Genomic DNA, 22,530 nt, shown 5'->3' with positions numbered 1-22,530 from the left:
GGTCTCTGTCAAAAGGAGCAGTTGGTACCTAAAAAGGAAAAGCAAACAGACAATTACAATTTCATTGTCATATAGTTACCCTCCGTATTGGGTCAGCATACAGGTTTGGTCTTCGTCCTCAGGACATCAGTTGATTCGCCATCAGCCAGGAATTCAGCAGTCGGGTAAAAGGGACACTTCCCTCATAAGGAGGTAAAGTGTAAACGGGCAATATAAGGGCAAGGATGGTTTGAAGAACCAAACGGCAAAGTCTCTATGCAGAGTAACAAGGTGTCTGGGCCATAGCAAATCGCAATAGCATCTCCCTAACAAACTAATTTCCTTGTGTCAAGGGTTTTTATCCCTTTTCTGTTGTATAGTCCCCTAAATTTTAATTGGTTGGGGTTGGCACCCCACTATCTCCCTCCAATAGGGTTTAGATGACTTCATTAAAATTGTCACCCCATAACAGTTCTCACGTAGTTTATTGGTCCTTATGATTGACGTCTCCAGCGGGTAGAATGTCCGGTATGATTTCATACACTCGTGGTCCTCTTTGCATCTTCAGTCAGTGGTTCCATTGTCTGTACCGGTTCAGACGACCTTGTACCTGCGACTAGTCCACACTGTTGCATTCAGCAAGAATGTTTCACTAAGCAAGTGGAATTTCATGAGAACGGATCTAGTACAGTTACATTCATCTTCTAGCTTTGGAAAAATACGAGTTCATGTCCTTCAGCAAGTCAGCACACTACGTTAGTAAAACACATTTAACATGAAAACCGGGCAGCTAGGCCTCAACTCATGCTAAGGCCTAATGATTTATTAGCAGAACTTTAACATATAACCTTTTATTATTAGTGCAAAATCATACTTTAACATAACATTTCATCATTATTAATCAGTTTCATTAGTCATTGTATATATTGGCGGTCACTCCCCGTGGGCACATTTCAGGGACACATTTAGCAAAATACATTAATACATTTTCTATGCAGTATTATTATACATTAGTTCATAAACATTTCATATTAATTTCTAAGTATATAAGCTGCGCTCTCTCAGTGGCTTACCCAATTTGACTTCTGATATTTTAATTTCCGTTATGGTTGTAGCTTTTATTCTCTTTTGAAGCTGGGAACGTATGCCTTTTGATCAATATCTCATTTTAACATGCTACAGCTTAGACCTTTCAATATAGTGGCTTGGCTTCAAGAACAACTTTTTGTCATGTCAGGATTAACATTTTTTTGATGTTACTTCCTGTGATGTCACTGACAAAGAAAGAAAGGGCATGCAATGATATCTGATATTGTATGTGACTCGTATGATTGTAGTGAAACATCGATATTGGTTGTCAGTTAGTCTTCTGCTAATGTTATGTATGTAAGCAGGTCTGATGGATAAGTATCGTACTGAAATCTAAATCCAGCCAGAAAGCAACATAGAGCTGTGCTCCAAAGAGATACAGGGTCAATCAGCAATGGTGGGCCAAGGTATTTACCTTCTATCTGATGAGCAGGTTTGGATGGCCCATGATCTTTTACTTGCAGACTAAGCAACTGATTATGAGTTTGGCAGTTGAACTGCCCGAACTCCAATACAGTGGTGGTGAGGTGACCATCAAGCCGGCGTCCTTAGCACTGTCATATTACGATGTTTCCACCGGGCTGACAGGTGCAAACATTGTATAACGACGTTCATGCCAGTCAGCCCGGCGGAAACAGTGCAGAGGCCTGGACCGTGTGTCCCTCATGGAGCCGAGGCCAAAGCCGTCGCACACAGCACCCTCAGAATGCGCACTATCTGCCATAGCATTCCGAGGGTGCTGACGGTGGGCCCACAACTCTACCTTTCTGACAGCCTTTTCATGGCGGGCACCCCACCATGAAAAGGCTGGTGGAAAGGAAAGGTAAACTAGTGGCGAGTTCGTGGTTGACCAAGGCTTTCACCGCTGCTAACCCTTTGGGATCCCTGATTCCAGCAGAGGCGGCGGTCTCCTGGTGGTCCAACCACCAGGATCGTAATCTGGTGGTTAAACTATCAGATAGAGGCGTTTGGACCACCACCGTGAGTTTGGCAGTCTTAGGACTGCCAAACTTGTAATGAGGCCCAGACTGTTTCTTGACATTGTACAGTGAAGAAGTGATAAGAATTTCAAAACTGCCATTGCACGTATGAAAGACTTTTTCAAATGCATAAATGTTCGTTATATAAAATTACATGTGCATTAATGCCTTTGCATTGCCATAAATGTGAATTCACAAACAATACAAGAGTACTCTTGGGAACCTAAGACTCTCACATCTTACGAACTGTAGTCTTAAAAACCTAGGGGAAGTAAAAAAAAAATGGACACTTACATCAAATGGAGGAGGAAACCTACAGAAGTGAATTTTAGATTCAGTTCTTTGAATCGGGCCCTGAAAGAAGGGATTGTACAATTTTAGAACAAGAATGGTGGCTCAGTATAAGATTTGGGGCCAGGTGTACGACCTTTTGTTGTGTGACTCGCAATTTGCAATCCATTTGCGAATCGCAAATTGCGAGTTGCAAAACAAAATGTACAACACTGTTAACCACACTGTTTGCGATTCCCAAATGGATCGCAAGGGAGGCAGGTCGCAATTTGCGACACGTTTGGGAATGGGTTCACTCACAGGGATGGTGGCCTGCTGTGGTCAGCAGACCACCATGACTGTGACTGCTTTTCAATAAAGCTGTTTTTTTTAAATGCAGCCCTTTTTCCTTAATGGAAAACGGGAAGCATTTAAAAAATGAAAACAAAAAGTTTATTTTCATTTTTTCAGAGTAGGCAGTGGTGGGACCACTGCCTGGTCTGAAAAAACATTTTCACTACCATTCACGAAGGGGACCACTTCCCGTTTGTGAATGGGTTAGCACCAATGTGAAATTGGTGTTAAATGCGAGTGTTTTGCGACTGCATTCACGGCCGCAAAAAAATCATACATCCCCCTGTGAGTCGCAATTAGGAAGGGACGCACTTTCCTAATTGTGAGTCACAATCGTTATTTTGTGAGTCGGTAACTCAATACCGACTCGCAAAATAGGGATGGTACATTGTACAAGGCCTTGCGGTCGCAAATGGCGATTTTTGCCTCTTGCGACTGCAAAATTGCGTCACACATCTGGCCCATAGCGTGCCCTTTCTACTAAATTGTTTTGTTTCCTGTCAACAAAAATAATAGCAAGTTGCCTAAACTTCTGAGATTCAAATTGGCGACACAACAGTTGTAAGCAACCACAGCTATAGGTTGGCCAAGTTATAGGGCATATTTTACATTCATAGGGAATACAAAATATACATTTCACAGCAGAAAACTTTAACTCAGCAATGTAGAATTCTTGGCAACAGCCACTCTCTCTAGGTGTAGGTATTGCCTTCTAGAGGTAGGGAAGGGATACCATCATTGTCACTTCTATTACCAACATCATCATAGCCACCATCACCATTCCCATCACCACAATTCCCCTCACTACCACCATCATTACCATTTCAGCCATTACCACTACCATCACTATTACCTGCAACACTACCACTACTGTCATCAGCATCACCAACTTGCTTTCCACCACTACCAATACACTACCACCACATCCATCACCACCACTTTCATTATCACTACTGCCACCAATATTAACGCCACTGTAAATACCACTATAAGCATCATAATCACAACCAGACTTTGTCACTAAAACATCACCATTACCACCCCTACCATTACTACCACTGCTTTCACCATTACTTCCACCTCCACCATTACTGCTACTAAAATGACTACCCCCATTAGCACCATTGTTTTCACAAACACTAGCATTACCACCGCCTTCAATAATACAGCTACTACTAAAACCACCAAGACTTCCACTACCCTGTACCACCACTGCCACCATTACCAACACAAAAGAAAAAGCAGCCGTTACCATTTATACTACCACCATTACTACCTCCACCAGCATTCCCATAATTGCAACCACAACATTACTTCAACCATACTTATCAGTATTAAAACCACCAATGCTACACCGGTCAGCCTTAGGGTGGACTTCCCGCAAACTTTGTGCCTTACTCCTCCTGTTTTTGCTGACTTTGTTTTGCTAGCCTACTCTCCATAGTGGTTGGTTTGATCTTGTGACTTTATGCTGGTCCAGTGCGACCAGATAACCACAGTTGGCGCTTTGTGCTTTTAGGCATTATGTTATACTACATCTTTAAAAATGCATATCTCAGATTCTACCGATTGGATTTTTGTCATTTTCTGTGTTGTGGTTTCACTTTATTCCTGTTTGTGTGCTGCATACCTATTTTATACATTGCCTCTAAGTAAGGCAGACTGTTTTTGTGCCAAGCTACCAGAAGGTTAAGCACGTGTTAATTTGGAGTTTGCTTGTATTTCAGCCTGACAAGAATTGTGGTTGCTGTTTCCGTAGGGTTGCACTCCCCTCAACCAGTAATCCAATTTTCTACAACCACCCTTACCATTACCAAGATTACCACATCATCATTCCCACAGCCATTACAACATCATTACCATTGCCACCATCACATCACTCTATTACCGCCACTCTTAAGGTGCCATTAATACTGCAACCTTTACCAACACCATCTTCACTGTTATCATCACCCTCATTGCTGTTACCACTGACACCACCCACCATCACCATTACCATCACCACCTCTATTCCCACCTTTACTACCACCTAAACCATTACCGCCATTATTACCATCCCGACCATCACCATTATTAACACTACATTACCTAAAATTACTATTATCACCACCTGTCAGATATGGTTAACAATGATAGCCTGTAGCACTCCAGCACTATGTTCTGATAACAGTAAGTAGTGGAGGCAGGCTGTGGGGAAAAAACGGACTGAGAGTGACGACAGCCCAACACCTCTTGGTCAACTGATTGTGCACCTAATAAGGGCTCCTTCAAGGTGTACTCTGACTCCCTTGGAAGGACTAGAAGGAAACACATCAAAGGTCATAAAGCAACAAGGGTTTCAGGCATTTTGCAATGTATAACACGCAGACAAAACAAACTTACTGGCAGTGGTGGCCAGGAATTTTAGCAAGGAGGGAGGCGGGTAGGCCACACATGCACACATATACACTTGCTCACTCAGACCCATGCATTTGCAAATAAGCACACACACATACACATACACATACACAGCTCTCACAACAAATTCATATATTCATAAATCCACCCACGGATGCATGCACCAAACAGTCAAAAACATAAAACGTACCTGCACTGCAGCCCCCAGAGAGGGAAGCCTCAGAGGTCCCAGGAGGGTTGGGACTGCTGCCTCTTCTCATAGGCTGACCTTAGATCAGCCAATGAGAGGAAGCAACTGTTCCTTGCTTGTCATAGAGTGGGATGAGGGTCAGAGAGACTCACTTTGTTACAAGGTGCCACTGATTGACACTCTTCAGGGCTTAAAACAGAAGCACCCAGGTCCGTCTAAAGCAATTAGTGATGCTCCCCCTCATCAGCAGAGAGAGGGGCTCGAGGTACTTTTGCCAGGCTGAGGAGGTCACTCCCACAGAGCTGTGAAATCCTCAGCCTGAGAAAGTTCACCTCAGGCAGCTAGGCCCCTGCGCATATAGCACGTCTAGTTCTTGCCTGATCTAATTCTTGTCTAGATCTAAGCCTGACAGACAGTCTTCTTGTCTGGAAAAAGTTGAGGGGGCCTGTACAGACAGGTCATGGAAGCTTCATGGTTTCCATGGTAGCAATGGTGATGATAAGCCGGCAGGGAAGATCTGGTTAATGACCTAGTTAACAACAGTGCAGCCGGAGAAACCAGTGACTGAAGGGAAGGCAGGAGCCAGCACAGACAGAAGATGCTGAAGAGTAGAATGTGCACAGGCTCAAGCCCCTCTAGGACCTGAAGCTAAAAAGAGGACACAGGAGGGGTGGGGCAGAGAAAATATTAGGAAAAGTGCAGGTTCAGAGACAGGCTGATAACGTAATCAACAGTGGCACATCAGAGAAAATCAGGACACATTGCCAAGTTCCAAGTCCCAATCTTGGTATCGGAAGACCTTGTGGCAACCCAGAATGGAAACTGCTCTTTTCTCTGAGGGCAGCCATGGTTGTAGCTCCTATCCCTGTAATTCTTTAGGAAAGCAAGCTGCATGGCTGACTTGCTGTACATGGGTCCTGACCATTACAAACAGCATTACTGCCACCACTGTTACCACCACTGCCACTGTCATCACCACCACTACCATTATGACTATGTTTTAATGTGTAAAGAAATGGTGCTGTGCACAGCTATGCAAGAGACACTGTGCATCTACTATCAGCAATAAAACAAGTGTTGGCAAAGCCAACAGGTCTGACTACAAAGAGGTCAAATCAAGCAGCATTTCTGTATGCCTGTGCTTGCATTCATTACTACTTTAAATCCAGACATACTGGCTTCTTTGTCATTGTTTGGTTTAATGCCATACAACAAGAAGTAAAAGCAACAACCCTGTTGTTAGTCCTGACAGCCTTAGGGTGGTCTTTCCCCCACCGTTTTGCCTACCTCCTCTACTTTTCTGACCTACGTTTTGCTGGCTTTAGCACTCTGTGCACTTTACCACTGCTAACCAGTGCTAAAGTGCTTGTGTTCTCTCCCACAAATTATGGTAAAATTGGCTTAACACCAATTGGCATATTTAATTGACTTATAAGTCCGTAGTAAAGTGCACTACCTGTGTCCAAGGCCTGTAATTTAAATGCTACGAGTTGGCCTGGAGCACTGATTGGGCCACCAGCTTCAGTAGCCTTTCAAACTTGACTCAGGCCTGCCATTGCAGAGCCTGTGTGTGCAGTTTTAAACTGCCATGTCGACCTAGCAAGTTAACCTTCTTTCCAGGCCCAACCCCTTATTTTTAATACATATTAGTCAACCCCAAGGTAGGTCCTTCAAAGCACAAGGACAAGGTGCAGTGTACTTAAAAAGTAGGACATGTACTTTCTAAGTTTTACATGTCCTAGTACTGAAAAACTCTTAAATTAGTTTTTCTCTACTGAAAGGCCTGTCTCTCCCGTAGGATAACATTTGGATTATCTTATTATGTTTTATAAGTGTAAATTCCATTTGGGAAGAAATGGCACCCCCCTGTTTGGTGTCTCTGGAATCACAATTCAAAATCACAACTTATGATGAAGTCTGATTTAAAACTGTAATTCCGAAAATGCCACTTTTAGAAAGTTGGCATTTCTTTCCTTAGCATTTTGGTGCCTTTGGCCTGTCTCCAATACACAATTGGGGTGGGGTGACAGCTGGGTTTTTGAATATACTCTAGATAGCCATACACAAAGGGAGCCTAGGTATGAACAATGGGCCATCCACAGCCTGATGGGCCACCGTGGGTAGGCAGGGAGGAAGGAACTGACACTTACACCTGAATAGACCGTGACCTGTCCCCACACAAAGGCTGCATCCTTCCCTGTAGTGAGTCTACAGCCAGGGCAGGAAGGGCAGGGACTCTGTGCACTTCAAAGGCCTCTCTTTGAAGTCTACTCTGATTTAAAGATACAACTGGGTATAAGTACTGGACCTTTAGCACCAACACCTCAGTACATTTCTAGATCCACATTGCCACCACCTAGAACCCAGAGTGATTCCAAGGGCCAGTCTCCTGTTTTCTGAAGCCTTAGGGATACAAAAGACTTCAGCTCACCCTGCTACAGCACCTCAATTGTGCTTGCTGCAAGACTTGCCCTGCCAATAGGTGCTGGGCACTTGGAAGTGAGTATAAAGTGCTGCTCCAACCAGAACCCACGCATCCTCATCAGAACCAGTTCATTTTCACCTTTGTTTAGGTTGGAACCAGCTCATCCTCGCTATTGCAGAGGGGGAACCTGGCTCTCCACCTTTGGAACCAGCACATTGCCTTGAGAATCCATGCATCGACTACTACAGGAGCAGCAATCACACATCTAATTTGGAAACAGCATGCCACTGTTGCGTGGAGAAAATTAACGCATCTTGTCCACTGTGTGGCTCGACACAGATGCATCACTTTGGCTGCTCCTCACATCTTCATCGACGACGATGACACATCTCAGATCAAGGTATTTTAGTTCAGCAGGCCCAAGTGGGTCCCTGTATCCAGCCCACTCACCATCACAATTGGCCTGAACATTTGACTTTACCCCAGTTCAGTGCGACCAGATGTCCCATTTAAACCTTTATCTCTTCTAAGCACTATTTTACATTTATTATTTAAAAATCCATATCTCAACTTCTACTTATTGGATGTTTGTTGTTTTGGTCTTGTTTTATTTATGAAATAAAGTTCTATTTTCCTAACCAGGAATGGTATCTTCCTGTGTGGTATTTTTACTGTATTACTGTTTGAAGTGTTGCACAAAGGGGGTCATTCTGACCCCGGCGGTCTAAGACCGCCGGGGCCAGGGTCGGCGGGAGCACCGCCGACAGGCCGGCGGTGCCCCGCAGGGCATTCTGACCGCGGCGGTTCGGCCGCGGTCAGAAGAGGCAAACCGGCGGTCTCCCGCCGGTTTACCGCTGCCCTTAGAATCCCCCATGGCGGCGCAGCTTGCTGCGCCGCCATGGGGGATTCTGACACCCCCTACCGCCATCCTGTTCCTGGCGGTTCGCCCGCCAGGAACAGGATGGCGGTAGGGGGTGCCGCAGGGCCCCTGGGGGCCCCTGCCGTGCCCATGCCAATGGCATGGGCACGGCAGGGGCCCCCGTAAGAGGGCCCCGAAAAGTATTTCAGTGTCTGCTAAGCAGACACTGAAATACGCGACGGGTGCAACTGCACCCGTCGCACCCCTGCAACTCCGCCGGCTCAATTCTGAGCCGGCGTCCTCGTTGCAGGGGCATTTCCTCTGGGCCGGCGGGCGCTCTTTTGGAGAGCGCCCGCCGGCCCAGAGGAAATGTCTGAAGGCCGCCGCGGTCTTTTGACCGCGGTGCGGTCATTCAGCGGCGGTACCCTGGCGGACGGCCTCCGCCGTCCGCCAGGGTCAGAATGAGGCCCAAACTCTTTACACATTGCCTTTTAGGTTAAGCCTGACCGCTCTGTGGCAAGCTACCAGAGGGTGAGCACAGGCTAACCTATGGGGGCGGTGTTTGTGACTTAGCCTGACTAGGATTGAGGTTCCTGCTTGGACAGGGTGCATACCTCTGCCAACCAGAAACCCAGCTTCTAACACAGCAATGAAGCTTTACAGAGAGTGTCTTGGTTCTGCTAGAAGCAAAATGAAATAGTTTTGCAACCTAATGAATGCACTCTATCATCCTCGTTGTACTTCCTGTTGGTTATTAGAAGCAAAACAAATGTGTACTGTGTATTGCTGGGAGCACAGCTAATGCTACCTGAGTTGCAATGCAACTGTGGACACCAAGACTTTTCACTTCTTTCTTCTTTGATGGAATTGGTTACTTGTGTGTGACGTGCCAATCTTTTTCTTTATGTACATTGTTCATATTTTACATGCAGGTTTTGATGCAGAATTGAGGTGATAGGTTCTGTACAACAGTGTATGTGAGGCTTCATCATTTTGTTGAATAATTTGCTATTTGTTACTAGTATATTGTGGGGGTGATGTTTTGCACATAAGTGGTTTTGTTGTGTGCTAGCAATACTATGGTCTCTTCTATACAGGGCAAAAACAGGAAGAATATTAAAATATCTATGCTTTATGGATCTTAGATAATAATTAATTGTGCATAGATAAAAGGTCTATTTGTTTGTGTTTTAGTGTGATACAGGGTCAGGTGTGTACTTTTGATTTTGTGAAAGTTACGAGTGATGTCATACCAGGCAAGCTTTTGTTTATAGTTGTCCTGGTGCCGGGTTCAATTTGCATCCCAAACTAGGTGGTATAATGTTAGCCACTATTCTGGGTGATAGTAGGCTTAGTGTTGGAGGGTTAAAGTTGTTTGCCACTATGGCTAGTGTATAAGCCATGTGCCATGGTTGGTTAACGTATGTTGTTTAGGTGTTGTATTCCAATCACTACAGTGGTTCGAAGTCTGAACCTGGACAGTTTTCTGGACCATTGCAGGTGGATGCTTGGATTTAGATGTTTGGTGTTTTATTAAGTGAGCATTAGTGCCTGTCTGAGTGTATTGTCTACCACGCCATGGGTTGTGATTGGTGAGGTTTTTTCCCTTGGGTGCTCCAACCGTTTGTGTTTGAGTATTTTGTTAAACAGACTGGGATGCAAGGGTTTTTTATTGAGGGTTTTTGATGGTTAGTCTTTGGAATGTTTCTTATTCTTTAAAGAGGGAATTATAAGGTCTGAGTTCTGAACTTCCTCCTGTTGGTCATTCTCCCTCATATGTTTTAATGCTATTTTTTCATCTGTCCTTAAATCACACAATGTTACTTGTTTCTGTATGCAAGTTTTCCAGAAGTCTGTGGCCAGAGGGCAAAGCTGTGATGACACTTATGTTAATCTGCCCAGGAGAAAATAAGCTCAACTGTGGGAATAGGAAGTAGAATGTGATTTTTGCCCATTTCTTGATTATGTCTATATGACATAAATTAGACCTCTGTTACCTACGTTGTAAAAGTCAGGTGTACACTTTAGCTATATGTACAAAAATCAAGAATTGTGATTTCCACATTGTAATTCTACCCAGATTGCAATTAGGAAATCACAGTTCCTAATTTAAGAAAATGTACACCTATTAAATAGTGATTCCTTGTGGGTCGCAAATTGACCTACCTCATGAATGTCAATGAGGTAGGTCACAGTTTGGGATCTATTAGGAATGATAACCATCACAGGGATGATGGCCTGTTAGAGTCAGCAGACCATCATGTCTGTGATTACTGTTTAATAAAGCAATCTTTTTTTCTTTTTATGCAGCCGGATTTCTTTAAAGGAAAATTGAATGCATTGAAAAAATAGAAAATTAAACTTTTAAGTTTCATTTTTTAAATGCAATCAGTAGCCCGTGGGAAAATATTTTTGTTTACATTCTCAAAGGGGACAGAGTCCAATGGGGAATCCTTTTCCATTTGCAAATGCTTACCACTACCTTTTAGTAGTCTGTAAAAATGTAATGTTTTGTGACTGTAATTCGGTTGCAAAACTTTAATACATACCACTGCTATTCTACAGTTGGATGGGATGCCCTAAACACGCACCTGCTAAATACCAAATCGATAAACCAAATTCCAATGAAGTAACAAGTTACTGAATCACAATTTGGCATTTGTACATTAAAAATGCTATTTTTACAGGCGCAAACAGGCCACTTCTGCAACTTCAAAAAAGTTTTGTGATATGTACCTTAGTTTTTTAGCTGAGGTTCCCTAGAGCAGGGGTCTTCAAACTGGGGATTGGGCTTCCCCCAGGGGACCTCAAGTGATCTCGGGGGGCACCAGGCTCTCTCCAAAAGAAGCACTATGCTCATGACAGTGCTTTGTTCTAAGTGGAAATAATGAGCAGCAGTAAATCACTGTCTAATGGGCCATCACTAACATCTTTTGTCATTTATATCCTAGCTGGGAGTATGTGTCAAAAGGGAAGAGTCTCCAAATATTCTTTAAAACCTCCACCCCCCATTTCTAAAAAGCATACTGTGGATACTTTTACAGTAAGGCCTGCCTGACTAGAACAGTATGTTTGGCAATCATGTACTTTATTGCATCTTTAAAATGATAACAGAACTAAATGCAATGTGTAAATAAGTCTATACATATTTAAACATTGCCAATTTAATAGAATAATTTTGAAAAATTCGGAGGGGGGCCCAAGTACCTTTTTTCACTGAGGAGCACAACATTAAAAGTCTGAAGACCACTGCCTTAGGGAAACATCTTGTGCACTGCTTCCCTCTAGTGGTCTTTTTGCCAGACTATGTTTCAGTATGAATGCTTGCACTCATTTCATTTACTTTTGAAGTAAAGGGTTGGAGATGTCTTTGTAAAAAAACACTTTTTATTGCTGCTTTGGCTTAGAGGCAAATGGTTTATTGGACTTTTATCCTTGTAAGCAACAATTTTATTGTTATTTATCTCCATTTCTGATTAACTTTATTTTTAGGCCTCATTTACCAGACAGCTTTTAGCCGTGTTCCGCTGGAGGATTTTGAGAACCAAACAAGTGACTAAGGGCCTTAATTAGAGTTTAGTGAATGGGGTACCCCATCTAAATGTAGCAGTAAAGGTGTAATGGTCAGGGACAATATACGGATAAATACTCTGTCAAAATGTAGCAGGTATCCCTTATGCTCCATTACAAGTTCCACAGGCTATAATGCACGTGATATAATGAGTGGGGCATCCGCCATGTTTGTGATGGAGCATCACATCCACCAAACACTAATAAAGGCCCTAGCTCACCCTTGGACAGAAGTGATGGCATATCTCTCTAATCTCCAAAGCAACATTTTGTCTATGAAATCCAGCTTTGTCCCACTCAGAGCTTTTGTCACAAAAAGCAGTGCTTCAGTGGAAGCTCGATAACATCTGACTTTTTTGGGCCCACCCTGGTTTCTCCTTGTACCTTGCCCAGTTGGAAGACTTTGTCCTAGAGAAAAAAGATGAAGGGCCCGATTCACAAAGGTAAACTGAGACCAGAGGTCTAAGTTTAGACCAAAAGACTAAGGAGCTGATTTTGATCTTGGCGGATGGGATACTCCATCACAAAAGTGACGGATATCCTCTCCGCAAAATTACAAGTTCCATTATATCCTATGGAACTTGTGAGGCGGCGGGTGGGATATCCGTCACGTTTGTGACGGAATATCCCATCTGCCATGGTCGTGATCATGCCCTAAGTTTAGACCTAAAGTCTAACTTTACTTTTAATAAAGTTAGACGTTTGGTCTAAGTTTACACTTTTGTTCTAAACTTAGACCAAAAGTCTAACTTTACTGCTAGTAAAGTTAGACTTTTGGTCTACGTTTACACTTTTGGTCTAAATTTATACCAAAAGTCTAAGCTTAGGCCAAAAGTTTAACTTTACCACTAGTAAAGTTAGACTTTTGGTCTAAGTGTACACTTTTGGTCTGAGTTTTCCTTTATAAATCGGGCCCAAAGTTTGGAGGTACATCTGTGACAGGCAATCTGCTTTGTGCATCCGTCCACCACTCCATTGTTGTCAAAGCCTAGCTCCCAGGAAACTGCAAACTGAGACTTAGTGTTGGTATTTTTCTTTGTGTTTTTGTATTAAAAGTTTTAAAATGTATAGCCCCCGTTTCTGCTTATTTGATTGTAATTGTGTTTTTTTGGCATACTGATTTTTTTCTATTTTTCTAAAATGGTTTGCAAATTTTCTTATTTTGTTTTTTTGTTTAAAATTGTTAATACTGCTGTTTTCTCAAATTAAACTTGTTGGTACTGCTTGAATGTAACGCGCGCTTCTCTCTGTAATTGCTGTCAGCTTGTGCTATAGCTCCCAGGAGCTAAGCAGAATTTCACTGAGACTCGTATTAAGACCTAAGTAAGGGATGTTTATTAGTTGCTAAGGGTTACCCCCTTTCCAAGTTAATTAACCATTTTCTGAAACCCTTTTTAAAGGATAATGCAGCTTCACTCAAACCAAAACACAAATGTGTTTGTGGATGAAATTACTTGGTCTGCTGAAGAAACCTGTGCCAAAATGCAGATGGACAAAAATTACACAATCATTTCCCTGCAAGATCTGAACTTCATTTCAATTCATGCACCACAGACAAATGTGTGGTAGCAGGACATTCATCACTGCCAGTAACTGCAAATATTCTCTCTCTCCTCTCTGTGATACACACATACACATGCATTATTTCTTCCCTCTCTGTCGCTCTGTTTCATTCTCGTTCTCATGCACACTCTCGCTTTCTATCTCTCCCTCTTATATATTTCTGTCCGCATGATTCTCCTAATGATATTGCATATCATGACATAACAGCCAAAGCCAGAAACTTCACATTAAAACTTAGGGCCTCATTACGAGGCTGGCGGTCTACAGACTGCCAGCCTTGCGGTGGCAGTCAGGACTGCTGCTGCTGTAGCAGTCTGACTGCCACATTACGACCCTGGCAGTCAGACCACCACGGTACTGCCATCTCTGCCTGTGCATGTCTCGCCACCCTGCTGATTACAACCTGGTTCTCTGCCAGCCGAAAAGGCTGTCGGAGAACTGGTGTGGGGGGGCATAGGAGGCCCTTAGTGCCAATCTTCTTGCCCTTAATCTCTTAAAAACCGCCTCCGACTTCTTCATACTGCTGGATGATTTAACAGACGTCATGAGTTTATTTACTCATTTTTTATTTTCATTTTTTTACCTTTGAATTTTGCACAAGGGATCAGTGCATCACAGAGAGTGGTGATGGTGAAGAAAAGGAAAAGAAATGAGACATGCAAATTTGAGGTGAAACAGACACTAAGCTTTAAATGGCAATGAGACAATGTATTATTATTTAATCACAACTCAGTAATTCAGTGAGGGCAGTCATGCCTTCCTGAACGCTGAAATCACATAATAAGCTATTATATAGGACAAGGAATAAGCAAAACAAAAACGCCGCATGTTACAAAAACATGATTTGCGCCAACCTAGGATTTTATTTTACTCAGTCCAGTAAAAAGAAGCAATAAAAGAAATTAGTTATTTGTAGTGATTCGTTTTCTGTTTTACAGGTAGTGTGTTTAGTGCAATTGAGATATCGTTTTATTACTTATTAAGGAGCATATAATTTAATGTATTAAATAATTTTCAGTTTACAGACACAAGAAGAATTACGTTTACATGCCAAAGAAAAATTCACCATTTCGATGAATAAATCACAGGAAGGCGTCCAGTATTCGCTCTGGATAGAGGCAAAAAATGATCTGGGCTCGGCAAGGTCAGCTCCACTGGACTTTCATCTTGATGACATAGGTACGAAGTGAGATTTGAAATACTGAAATGGATCTTGCTTGAAAGAGTAATTACTACTGATTTGCAAACTAATTAATTCAATTCGATTTATTTGTAAGGATTTCATATACACTGGTGTAAATCAATGAACACGGGAGTGAACATTGCAAACTTATAAAGTAGGGTTGTGCCCTATATTCGTATATCATTTGTATATAACAATGGATATAAATATGGGGTCTTGTCTGTTAGGAAATCTTTTCTACCCAAGACGTATCTTAATTCCTATTGTTTTAAATATGAACTTTTTCAGATGCGATTTGAGACTATGGCCTATATGTAAGAAAAAGTGACGCATCAGAGCTGATGGGCCACTTTTTCTGCGCCCCCCTACCGGCTCCTAACGATGCCATGGTTCACTGTATTTATAATACAGTGCACCATTGCGATCGTTAGCACAATAGCATCATCATTTGTGACACTATTGTGGTGCTTTGCTATACTAGCATCAAAAATGTTGATGCTAGTGTAACAAAGTGCAAGGAGGCCCATAGGTTTCTATGGGAGCATAATTTTAACGCCTGCTCTGAGCAGGCGTTAAAAGTAATGCCAAAAATGGTGCAGTGAAATCTGTTAAATTTCACTGCGCCATTTTTGCAGGCCTCTTAGCGCTGGAATGCCCCCATTGCATACATTATGCCTGGAGCAGGCATAATCTGAGGCAAGGGGCCACTTTATAAATATGGCTTGGGGGGAAAAAGTTTAGCGTCACCTTAGCGTTAAAGAAATTACACTATGGTAGCGTTAAGGTGATGCTAGAGGCTCTTATATATGTCCCTATGTGAGCTGTTCCTGCAGAGCATATATCATCACTAAATTACACAAATACTAGGTTGGTGGGTCAAACCCCTCCCACCATTTGGTTGTGCCGTTCACATTCTGATCAGTACATATCATAGCCCTTGACTTTCAGAACTGTCAAGGATAACCTGTAGAGTTTTCCTTTTTAAAGGAATGAAACCATTGAATTTGAAAAGTAGTTGTAGGAGTCCACCTAGTATTGCATTTGTGGTTGCTAAAATTTGGCATAGCACTAGGGGGCGCTGGTCCTCTTGGTGTAACATGGCTGCGCTCCCCTCTTTCTACGACTACAATTTGATTATCCATTGCAGAAAGCCATCTAACCAACTGTGGCATTGTTGCTCTGACAATCTGACATACTTTCCCTCTATTCTTATCATGTTACCTTACTGTTAAACTGGATTTTTGATTTTGTAAATGCAATCTTCACCAAGTGCTTTCTAGATTTGGCCTGAAATACTCAAATATGAAACCAGATATGGGCTGCTTATTTTAGAATGTGACTTTTTGAGACATGAGTTATTCTTTGTCTAGTCAAAGTGCAGTGGCCTAATGAGGTACTTGTGGCTGACGACTTTTCCTGGCTTTTCACACTTGTGATGGAAGTGTTTGGTTTCATCTCATGACTGTATGTGGCTATCCTTACAGATTTCAGGCTTCCAGGGACACTTTTACAATCACCAGGAAAGGCACAGATATTTGGCCTAAGTGCAGTTCCTTGACATCTGCCTGAGTAAACCTAATAAATCACTTTTTTGGTTCAGTATTTTAAATGGTGTGAGACACATATGAAGTAGACTTGATTACATTGATTAGACATGAGTAGAGTTGGGAGGTGTGAAAATGCTCCTTATTCTCCAAGTTGTCGTCAGCCATCTTGGATTCAAACCCAGAAGTATGAGTGTCCATGATGTCTGCTGCCAACACCCTTTCCGGTGCTGTAATAACAGAAGACTTTCTTCCTCCATCTGAGCTGAACCTTTGTCCTCAGGGTTTTGTTCCAGAGCTGAAAGTATATTGACCTGGTCCAAAGAGTAATTTGAACATGGTCTGCTGGGAAGTTCAACTACATGAGAAGCCTTTAAGAAAATATGGTCTGTGGAACAGCTAGTGTGCTAAAGCAAAAGGTGTGCTTACTACAGAAAATTTGCATAAACTCAACTGAGTTTGAAAGAAGCAACCTGAACACGTACAGTACGATCTGGGTCTAGTAAAAATGCCCTTCAGCTTTCATACCTTTGAATCTGCATCATTGTCTTTGTAGAGTTGGGAACCAATTCAAAATACTTGCGTTCAAGCCGGCATTGAGTCATAACCACAGGAAGATTTACTTGCTGGATCAGAGGTTTACCACTACAGCCATGCCTGTCCTTTCAACATCTCTGAGTCCAGCATTTGAAATACTTTACTTGTAGCACAAGAGAGTGTTAGCCTGACATCTAACTTTGTCATTGCCTTAGCATGCTCTGCTGCTCGATTCAGCCTGCAGTTTTCCTTTTGCTTTGACTCCTTCTCAACAAACTTTTTTGCAGTTTTTAAGCCGTTCGACAGCTTTGGGCTGCACTCCAATCATCACATTGTTTCCAGACAGAATTACTGGAAAAACATGTGTGGAAAAATCAGGTCAGTCATGATCAGGTGGAAGGGTATTTGACCTAGGGATACTGCTCTGCCGGCGTGAATTAGGACCATAGTGTACACCATTCTTACTAAGCAGACCTCACTTCATCTGCAGGTTGGTACATGGTCAGTCTGTGAAAAAGGGTCTGGAAGTTTAAACTTGAAAATCTCATTCCAGTGGTATGGTCAAAAGTGCCTGCTTCAATTCTTTCAAACATGTTACAAAAAAGTATCAATCTATGTGAGCTCTCACAGGCATACTCATGCAGAATGACCCTCACTAAGGCGAGCAAATGGCTCAGTGAGTTGAATCCTCATCTATAAAAAGTTTAGCAATGCACGGGTCACAAGCTTGAATTCCAGCAATGCAGACTCCGCCTTCCATCCCCTTGAAGTCAGAAACTGAATACCATTAAATTGGGTAATACCTTTAAAATTGAAAGCAACAGTCATAATATTGCTCACTAATTCAGACATGGAACATTGCTAACATGGAGTGTTACGATTGAATAATGCACCTTAAAGCTTCACGCAATTTGATTGAATATTGAAGCAGGTAATGCTTTTATAAAGAGGTGTCATCTCTCTGTCTGTTATGTTACGTTTACATTATTTCTCTTGTGTTATGTATTCTAGTGGTTCCAGCTCCACCTGCTTTTGTCAAAGTTGAGATTCTAAATACATCCACACTAGAATTTTTCATTCAGTGGCAAAATCGTGAAACACTTAAGAAGATCTATTGTGAAATGAAATGCAAACCCACAGGAACTCACACATGGACTTTGGTATGTTTATGTTTTGATTTTATGTGTCTGTTGTCATCACAGTGTTGATTTCCCTGGGAGAAGGGGTTTCATCGTCTTAAAACATTTACTGAAGGAAATGAATGCTAGTAAAACTGTTTTAAACCTCTTGTCTAAACCCCTAACTATGAACTTTAAAAGCTCCCCAGTTATCAGACATTCCAGGTCCTATGCCATTTTTAGGAGTGGCCTTTAGCTAGCCTCGCCAAACTATTGTTTTACAAAACATTCATACACAGTATATATTCAACAAGGGGCTTTTGTTCAGTAGCCTTCATCCATTGGTCTGTTGATTTGTCATTCACATTTTGCTCTCACCCAGCACACCAACCAGGCTGAAGCAGTGGGTACGCCCACTTCACTAACCTCACTGACTCTCTTCACTGTGAGTGACTGCACAAGGTTGGCACACATTGTTCATATCTGCTTGCAATTTGTTCCTCTCGCTTCAGTGACACAACTCTTTTAAATTGTGCTTTTTATATTTTAGTTTTACATGTTATCTTGAAAAACTGCTATTTATTCTGCTTGCACTTCAGGTGCCAAGTCACATATGTTCTCTCTCCTTTTAAAAAGTGGTTGTTACAGTGCTTAAATGACATTGTGACATATAAGTTGCCTATAGTATAAGTGTTTTTGAGTGGTGATTTCTTGTCATCTTCATAAAAAGTAAAAGTAAAAAGTGGTAAAATTCATTGCATAACTGACAGTCTTGTTTTTTATAAAGAAAAACTCAGTCATATTGTAGCCAATTTTAAGTGGTGGTTGGTTTTCTTTTCTTTTTTTTTTTTGATTTTGTGGCGTATGTTAAGAAAACTTACCCATTGCACCAACATGCCAAGGTCAGACATAGTGACTTTGTCAGAGAGAATGAAAACGTCTTCCAATCTGAGGCCAGTAAGTCTGCTCAGAAGAATGGTGGCATACAACAGAGGTGAACACGTGAGAGCAAAAGGCAAAGATGGCCATCCCATTCGTAGAAAGTGAATATGATTCTTCCACCTCCTCCATCAATACAGGATTTGTATTTATTTAATTTTATTTCCAGGGTTTTTCTTACGTGCTTCTTCACCAAGTGGTATTAGAGCACTATGCAGTATAACAATAAGTGCATAGTAAGTAAGATAGTATGCCTCCATATAACATCATACCAAACAACAGAGTAACCATGTAGTAGGGTGAGGCTTAAAGGAGGTCCTGTGAGGGATACAAATAAGTAGATATATGACACATCAGTAAGGAGATTAAATATTATGCATCCAGAAAGGAGGGCACAAATATATGAATAGAGGGGAGTTTTTTTTTCTTACTAAATGATAGACAAATGATTTTTGAATAGGAACGTCTTGAGATGCTTTCTCAAGGAGAGCATGTCAGGTGACATTCTTATGAAAGGAGTCCCAGATCGTTAGTGCAGAGCTAGAAAATTATTACCTTTGAGCGAATGATTTTTCTACATTCCAGAGGTTCTAGCAGGAGGGAGTCTTTGTTGCGGAATTTTCTGGATTTTAATAAATGCATTGCTCATAATCCACCCAGTTGACCACATACATTTACCAGGATATGGGTTGCTGAGCAGCAAATAATAAACTGCTATGTAGTATATCTTAGTTACATCATGGAGTTCTTCATTGGTGACTGATGATATCCACTGATTAAGTAGGTATTTTTAAAATGTAAAACAGGGGTCTATAACCATTTCTGGAATAAGAGCTACTTATGTTCAACGGAACTCAGTGAGAGCTACTACTATCATTAGTGTTGTAACAGTGACTTTATCAGACAAAATTACATTAGTGGCCAACATATTTAAGATTACTACCAGGGATTGCATCAGGCATGTTTGCAAAGAGTAAAATAGAAAAGTGTTTGTCAATATGGAATGCCTCTACATGGGTACTACATAACAACCATAGCTGCAGTGCCTCTAGCACAAAGGTAATACAATTTGTAAATAGTGTTCCTAATGCTACATTATTTTCACTCAAAAACCAGCTTTAAATATACTTTGGAAATTTAGCCATTTTTCTCTAAGTATCAGATTATGAGTTTTAAAAATAAAAACGTTTTCTCTCAAATATACACTCTAAATTTTGGTATTCAAATATTAACTCAACCAAGGAAAAGCTTCTAATTTAGTAGTCTGGGTTGCACGCAAAAGAGCTACTTATAAGTGCCTGAAGAGCTACCAGTAGCTCATGAGCTACTTGTTGGAGAAGCCTGAATGTCACTTGAATTTTTGTATGCAGACCAATGATCAAGAAACTATATGCTGCAATCTGACATGGCATATGGCATGTAAAGGATCAAATGGAATTTCGGTTAGGACCGTACTCATTGCCTCCTTTTATCTCCTATTTCAAACACCATCAGCATCAAGAAAAAAATGGTTACTACTAATGTTGAGCAACATTGGCAAAAAGTGTGCAAATGTATATACTTGCATTGGTCATCAAACATACACATGTATGCTTCAAGACCCTACAACGAACCAAGTATGATGATGCATGTGCATGCAAACATCATGCCATTTTGTTTTTGTTTTGTTTTACGACCCCACTACAGCAGATAGCCATCTTGGAGCAGGAAATAAAAGAATATAAAAAGTGCACCAAAGCATAGTTTTGTTAACATTGGAGAAGTCTGACTCCAAATTGCAGCTGCTGGGACCTCTACAAAACAAAACAAAAAGCAGCAGGTGAGGGGATGGGGGCATCAATAGAGGAGCTACGTGAAGGGTCTTTAAATTAACAAAAACACCCCAAAAAAGCTTGATGGGACAGGAAGGGGAGGTAGAATAATGGACAAGCTTCGGGGAAGGAACAAAATGGAGAGTGCAGGGGATGTGGATGTGAGGGGAAGCAGCACTGCTCAATAGAGAAAGAAAACACATACCTAGACTCCCATTGAGTGCTTAAAGAAAAAGAAAAAGGTTGTTCCCTGTTGTATAGCAATGGAAGGAAACAAGTCATCCAGCCAAAATGATACTAAAGAAGTTATTCTTCAGGGAAGGAAGAAACACAAGAGAATTAAAAAAGCCATTGAAAAGATGCAATCAAATAAGATTGACAAGAATGGCAAACAATGGGTTGATCAAAAGCCCACTATAAGGATTTGCAGAATCTGAAACAACATCCTGAATCCATCAGGACTGCCCCAATCCCGCTGCAATTTAGGAATAATTTGAAATCTTGCCCATTTAAAGAACATTACATCACAATGCATTAACCATCCACATCTCAGCTTACCCTCCTATTACTCATTGACTTTAAGCTTGCCTTTGGCCATATACAGTGCTCCACTGTCATTTGTCTATGTTCGCACTACATAAACATAAATACATGCATAAAAGGGTGTCTTGATATAGGGTGAACTGAATGTTTATGTGTGGTATCAAATTGATATGGATGTGGTATTTCACCTTTACTAATAAACAGATGAGTGAATGAATACATATTGCATCATTTTGGACATTTTCCCCATGAACCAAATTGAGTTCGAATTGGTTTCAACCATATCGGCCTCTTTCAGAGAGAACGTTTTTGTTGGCAGATTGATTATACAACCAATCACATATTCACCAAGGTCTGGGACAACATTTTAATGTAACGTGTCATTCCAACTTTTTTCAGTAAGACTCGTGCTGTCTTTCTTTCAATAAGGCCAGTGTTCTTTCCTGGCAATGGAGATAGAAAAGGGATAAGTATGGGAGGCACTCAAGTGATAAACAAAAGGAACAACCCAAAAAGAAGGCTCATGATATGTTCAGCTCTATGCTGTATGTGCGTTTGTGCTATTTGTGTAGCGTGAACTTAGGCAAAGGCAGCAGAGTGTTGTTGAGGGTCAAATGCAAAGATACAGTCAAAAGCATATAGGAGTAGTTGGGTTCTGAGAGCGGAAGTATGCTTTCACTGTATTGTAATGTTGTGTAAAAAAGTACTCTTCAACTCTTTTCTGCATTGGAGTAAGGTTGGGGTGGGCCTAATTGATATATGACTGTTTTTTAAGAATCAGGTTTTATAGATACATAAGGTCTGTTGCTTTGTTTGTAGTGAGCCTGTCTAGAAAATAAGCGTGGGTGTGGGTTGTGACTGTCTTGTAAATGGTGCAGCTGGTTTTGAAAATGGTACAAGCTGACAAGGGGAGATAGTGGTGTTACATTAGAATGGGGGTTCTGTAGTTCTATTTCTTTAGGACCTTGATGAGCTGTGATACTACATGGAGGTTGACCTTTAAGGGGGCTAATGTGGAATCCGGAAGAACATCATCCAGATGCAAGAGTACAAGGACTTAAACAGCAAAGTCGAAAACACTTTCTAGGATAAACTGTTTCATGCTTTAGCAGAGAGCTGGTAAGAGTCCACGTGGATTTTCTTTGCAGCAAGTTTTGGGTGAAAGTTGTGTTTCAAAGC

The 22,530-nt window shown here is 41.5% G+C and overlaps 1 protein-coding gene across 1 annotated transcript in view; it reads left to right on the top strand.

The window, feature by feature from the left end:
- IL23R (interleukin 23 receptor) overlaps nt 1–22,530 on the top strand; it is a 469,105-nt gene that overhangs the window by 151,864 nt on the left and 294,711 nt on the right. Inside the window, exons 6-7 of the mRNA XM_069232471.1 lie at nt 14,695–14,855; nt 17,952–18,100. Coding sequence (XP_069088572.1) covers nt 14,695–14,855; nt 17,952–18,100 — 310 coding nt within the window. The remainder of the gene's footprint in view (nt 1–14,694; nt 14,856–17,951; nt 18,101–22,530) is intronic.

This window comes from Pleurodeles waltl, chromosome 4_2 (genome assembly GCF_031143425.1).
Source record: "Pleurodeles waltl isolate 20211129_DDA chromosome 4_2, aPleWal1.hap1.20221129, whole genome shotgun sequence".
In the NCBI taxonomy this organism is placed as follows: domain Eukaryota; kingdom Metazoa; phylum Chordata; class Amphibia; order Caudata; family Salamandridae; genus Pleurodeles; species Pleurodeles waltl.
The sequence above is the reverse complement of the archived record's forward strand: the minus strand, read 5'-3'. Positions and strand labels throughout refer to the sequence as shown.